This window comes from Anneissia japonica, unplaced genomic scaffold (genome assembly GCF_011630105.1).
Source record: "Anneissia japonica isolate Jap-2015-1 unplaced genomic scaffold, ASM1163010v1 scaffold287963_len587249_cov193, whole genome shotgun sequence".
In the NCBI taxonomy this organism is placed as follows: Eukaryota; Metazoa; Echinodermata; class Crinoidea; order Comatulida; family Comatulidae; genus Anneissia; species Anneissia japonica.
The window spans coordinates 118,237-124,022 of record NW_022750702.1 but is presented as its reverse complement, the minus strand read 5'-3'; the positions used below and the strand labels follow the sequence as shown (position 1 = coordinate 124,022).

The window sequence follows — 5,786 nt, the reverse complement described above, 5'->3', positions numbered from 1 at the left end:
CAGAGGCAGAGAGGATTAAAATACATCCCGGCCTCAATAAGAAAGAAGTGTGGGGGAACGTGCAGCTCCCCCGCAGTAGGGTACACTCCCAAGTTTAATTATATACCTTGTGGTTATGTATTATTATTGTGGGCATTTTCTTTATATGTTGGCGTTTTTCGTCTATACATTTTATCGAATTCTATCATAGCCTATAATATAAAGGAACAGTGGTATGATGTCATGAGTTATTTACCATAATCATGAATAACCACTACTCCGTATGGATGTAACATGTTATGCGGAAACGGAGACGAACTGATTGGTTCAGACGACGATCGGACTACGCCTGAAGAGGGTCCAGACGGACCGAAAATTTGCGTCATATAGAGTAGGCTAAGTGTTGAATGTATGTATATATATCTATATGCTTATGTATGTTTTTACACTGGTGTCAGTACTCCATACTTAGGGTCGAAATGGCTCCATTTCGTATTAAATCTTATAGGCCTATAAACAGGACAGATAATTGTGATTGATTGTCAATCTCATTATTATCCAAGATAAATTCCAAGAAATACATTTCCCTGGAAATACTATAGTCTAATATGACCACAATATATAAGGAAGTCCACTCTTTAAAAGCTTAGCATTATTCTTACCTGATACAGGAAATAGGTAATGGACAGTCACTTAGTGTTGCCAAAGCTGAAGACCAATAGTAAGCATTTGAATGAGTAATGAGGAGCCATTCCCTACATAATATCCAAAACATTCAAGAAATAAACAAGAAGAAAAAGAGATAGCAGAGAAGAAGATCAAAACACTGTGAATCCCAGATCGAAACTCCAGAATACAGAAATACAATCCTAAAGTCGGATAGGATTAATGGGAATTTCCTCTGAAATCTGTTTAACTACACTACCTGAATTTAAAGGAAGAAGCATTAGGCCTACTATTTTTTATAACTTTACTATTTTTGACTTGGAAAAAGAACTAGCTTGATTTGCTAACCTGACGATTGCAAGTGAAAGCGATTTTGGACACTAATTAGAACATTTTCCTGAACTGAACTTTGCCGACGAATGTAATTTTACTTTTTTACTCCGAACACTTGTATATACATACACTTTTTTCAAAATATATTACGTTTTTAAACAAAGAGACAATGTAGTATTCGCTTTACAACCATTTACCATTACCATTTTTCATTTTAACAATCCACAGACACAAGCTTGCATAGGGCAGTGTGTTCCGCAGTCGTCTTCTAGTACAGAATTGACAACACTTGTGATGGTAATAAGTGAGTATGAATGACAAAAACAAATTATATTTATAAAGTCAAACAAAAAATGAAATTATTATACTGTAGGTTAATATTATAATCTAGAGGTAGACCTTTCAATACCGTGTCTGAAATCTAAACATCTGACCCGGCAGAAAACATGTTTAATCTAACCGATTTATTTTTTTTTGTTCTTAAATATTGATAATAGGCCTATATAAAAAACATATACACACAAAAAAAACATAAAACCATTTGCAATGTATAAAGAATTAAAAACATTAAATTAAAATACCTATGTTTATAGAAATAAAGAAACAGCCAATAAAACGTTCAGTAAAAAATGGTAAACAGTAAATCGTAAGAAAGAACATCAAAAATTCAAGAAAAAAATCGAACCGACATGAACAGATATTTTAAAAAGGCAATACAAACAATGATATCAGAAATTTTATTTTTTGTTTAATGTCGTTTTAGTTATATTTGTTTCCCGTCTATCCGAGCGAGCTAAAGTTGATTTATTTCGTGAAGAGGAGATAGGATGGGATGCCGACGCCATTGTCACATTGTGCGTATCATTTTGTTTGTCCTTTCAAAAATATGTAATAACAGCTAATAGTAAGTAGACATTTCTCACTCATGTCCATGTGATTTATAAAAAGTTTGTACACACCTTTTACTCTTTAGGTTTCTTTGCTGTGCATTTCTGTTGTGCGTCGTTGTGGCCACCGCCTATGACATGATCAGATTGCATAAAGAACGGAAAAGTAAAGAGAGTGGTAATGTTACTATCCAGTTAGAGGGAAGCGAAGCGACTCCAGAAGAAACAAGCGTTTTAAATGATGACAGTAAGATTAAGAAAGAGAATGGTGATCAAAATGAAGTCGCAGTAGTTGAAGAAAGTAAAGAAAAACCAACAGAAGACACGAAAAAGAAAGGTAGGACCGTGGTTTGACTAATCATGGAGGATAACCCCATGGCCTTCAGGCATATGTAATAATCCCTAGGCAAAAAATGCAACGATCACAGCTCCTATACCGGAGAAAAAAGGTAAAGAACACAACCACCAGTCGGGTAGCGGTATCAGTTATCTCTATTGCCAAAACTTCCTTAACGAACATTAAGTTTAGAAATAAGATAGCAAAAATAGCGAAATTTACTATCATTGTGTATTTGATTGTAGGTCTAGGCATTGGAGATCTTGTGCGTGCATTTTCACTCGTGGAAAACGTGCCAAAGATTTTGAACACAGAAGTTCGACCTGGCTCTTTCCCCGCACTTAACGGTATCCGTGTGCTTAGTATGTGTTGGATTATCTTGGGACATACTATTCAAGTTATGGGTTACAGACTCGGTAAGCACAATTTTCAATACTTTTGAAAACAAAATATCATTGAGATATGCTTAGAGTGTAACCTATCTTTTTTTTTTTTACTTTCTTTTAAGCTAAATTATACATTTTATTTTTACTGTTCAGAAAGTGTCGGTTACGTATTGACTACCATATTACCGAAGTTCTACTTTATGACGGTATGGAACGCCACATTTGCCGTCGACACGTTCTTTCTTCTCAGGTATGGTAGCATTATAGCCCCGGATCTTAATTAATTTGCTGGAAGGCCAAATTATTTTTTGAGTTGATCTCACGCCGGCGGGCCAAAGATAATCTCCGCCGAGTTGGAAAGCCCTACACCAGCGGAACATTTCTGTGTGAACTTGTCATCAGTTTAACAGTCGTTAGTCAACTTTAGTAAGCTTGAACGTGATTAATGAATTTAAATTAAAAAGATGTGTTTTGAGTAGTTGTTTGAACTGAATTTTCGATTGGTAATTGATCACAAAACAAATACTACAGTACGTTTCGAGTCTCGACTATTTTTTTTTTCAATTCTTTAAAATAAAAATGTTTTCCGCATGTTTGTTTTTTAATTTTTTAATTTTATGAACATCATAAGGAAAAGAAAAAAAATTACCTGAGGTGATATTAACATTGATCTACTACAATATTCTGAGGACCCCGATATACAAGCACCAGATAATTTATTGTAATATTCATTAGACCAACTAGAATCAGATAACAATGTGCCACGCTCATTGATAATAATATTCGAATTCTTCCCATTCAGAAACACAAAACGATATATTATTCACTGATATCTCTGGTCACATTTTTTTGCCTTGATTCTAGTGATAATCTTAATCTAAAGCCTTCCAATTACATTTTTAAACGAAATTTCTCTCATCAAAGTATACGCAGTCCTCTATTAATGACCTACTAATACAACGTAGAACGACACCCTGGGTACCGAAGATGCGAAGTCAGCATACCAATAATTCACTGCCCAGCTTAGGCCTAATGCATGCATAAATAGATGTTTCTCCCTGCATAAATATAAAAAAAATGCTAATCAATCTCACCGTGGACCACAGGGGCGATAGTAAAATCAATATAACACTTTTGAGTCTGACAGTGCCATTTCTGACAATCTAGTGCCATACTAGACAAAACAATTTCGTACATTTGCCCCCACCATGGTTGCGCGTAGTGGCTTATTTTTCAATTCGAATTCTAGGACCCCTCAATGTTTAATGTTGTATTTTGTGGCGAATCATCCTTTGTCTATACTCTTATTGTTGGAATATTGACAATGAGTAATCCTTAGACATGGGGGTCCGTCTTTTGAATGTCTGGAGAGTCTGCGCATTCGAAAAGGCCGCGGGAACCACCAATACGTTACTATTAGCATTGGCTTAGCTAATACAGTAGTACCCTTTGATGTATACGATAGGAGAGTATGTGTAAAAGTATTTTTAGATATTTTGGGGGCTTTTATAACGATATCATTTACCTTGATTTCAGTGGTCTTCTATTATGCTATCACACACTGAAAACGTTGAAAAAATGCGATGGCAAACTGAACTGGGGTCTGTTTTATTTCCATCGTTGGTGGCGTATTACTCCCGTGTACATTATGGCTTTGGCCATTTGGTCGTCCTTATTAATCCATTTGGCAAGTGGACCATATGCGAACGCAACGTTCAACTATGCTAGACAACTATGTAGGGACAACTGGTGGACGAATCTGCTGTATATTAACAATCTGTACCCTTTTTCTGGAAATGGAGCTAATATGGTAAGAACATCATAACTCTACGCTAGTGCGTTCTTTGTTTAATCTCATCCCAAAGCAACTTGATATAATAAGCCAATTCGTAGTTGAAATACGCATGCAAAAGGTAAATCAACATAAACCATCATTTAAAGCCAGGCTTTGGAGGAATTTTTTAAAATTATTTTTATTTATTTATTTATTTATTTATTTTTTGATATGTTGTACAACTGATTTTTCAAAGACGTAAAAACATATCTGACGAAAAACTATGAAGCGGATTAATGAGATACAGATTTTTGAATATTTAAAAACGTGTGGAGGGGGTAGGGGAGAGGGAGAGGCATAACCACTCTTTTCCACCTTTATCCCAAGATTTTAAATATTCAAAAATCGGTATGCTTTTTGTGTCTTAGAAAAATCAGTTCTAGCAACAATGTCTCCGGAACCTGGCTTTTAACACACACACACACACACCCACACACACACACAGCATTGCCTAGCTAGACCTACTAGACCAGGGCGGGCTTCGGAATTGTCTGAAAATACAGTTGTAAAATGTGATGTGATGCATAGTATAAAGAATACTTTCATTAACCAGTAAACTAATATTCAAGCTGGTAAAGATGAAGAACTATTACTTATACCCTCGATTCCAATTTATACGATTCCAAGAGGCCGTGCTTATTTTGAGGCTTACATGTTTGTCAATTGACCTTCTCTACGGACATGCGCAGTTAGAACTACGAGTTGGCTATTAACAACACACACACACACACACACCCACGTACCCATACACCCCATGGGCACTGAATAAGTATCGTATTTGTAAAAGTGGTGTTCGTCCTAGAACTTAAAAAGAGTTATATCAACGACTTACAATGTGTGAAATATTTTTTGTAGTCGCAAACCGTATAGACCGGATGTCAGCACGACGGTACGTCCTTTGTTAACCAGGATCAACTTCTTTGAATTTCCTGCTCGTGCTATCAGTACATTGTTTTTGTTTTTTTTAGTAAATGAATTTGGTTTCTTTAAAGAATCATATATTATCTATAACTTTACTTCTCATTTCATCCACTTCATCCATTTCCCCGGTGCTGCGATTAATATCGTCCGACAGTGCATGGGATGGTCTTGGTATCTTGCAGCTGATATGCAGTTCTTCATCATCACTCCACCCCTTCTGGTTCTCTTGTTCAAGTAAGTATATACCAAGCACATAGGCCTAGCTATATCAGACCTAAAACTACACTCCCACAGAGACACACCTTCACACTTACGCTCATCCCACATGCTCAACCCCACAACTACGCTCATCACACCACATTTTCACACACGAAGTCACAAACGAAATAATAAGTACACTGATATTTCCTATTATGATATATATTTCCTATATTATATAAATG

At 35.9% G+C, this 5,786-nt stretch overlaps 1 protein-coding gene across 1 annotated transcript in view; it reads left to right on the top strand.

Annotated features, from left to right (window-relative positions):
• Positions 1–1,747: 1,747 nt before the first annotated feature.
• The window catches only part of LOC117121493 (nose resistant to fluoxetine protein 6-like), a 10,743-nt gene continuing 6,704 nt past the window's right edge, over positions 1,748–5,786 (top strand). The window contains exons 1-6 of the mRNA XM_033266697.1: positions 1,748–1,832; positions 1,952–2,202; positions 2,448–2,618; positions 2,742–2,838; positions 4,125–4,398; positions 5,498–5,577. Of these exons, the coding sequence (XP_033122588.1) occupies positions 2,004–2,202; positions 2,448–2,618; positions 2,742–2,838; positions 4,125–4,398; positions 5,498–5,577 (821 nt within the window). The 5' untranslated portion in view covers positions 1,748–1,832; positions 1,952–2,003. The remainder of the gene's footprint in view (positions 1,833–1,951; positions 2,203–2,447; positions 2,619–2,741; positions 2,839–4,124; positions 4,399–5,497; positions 5,578–5,786) is intronic.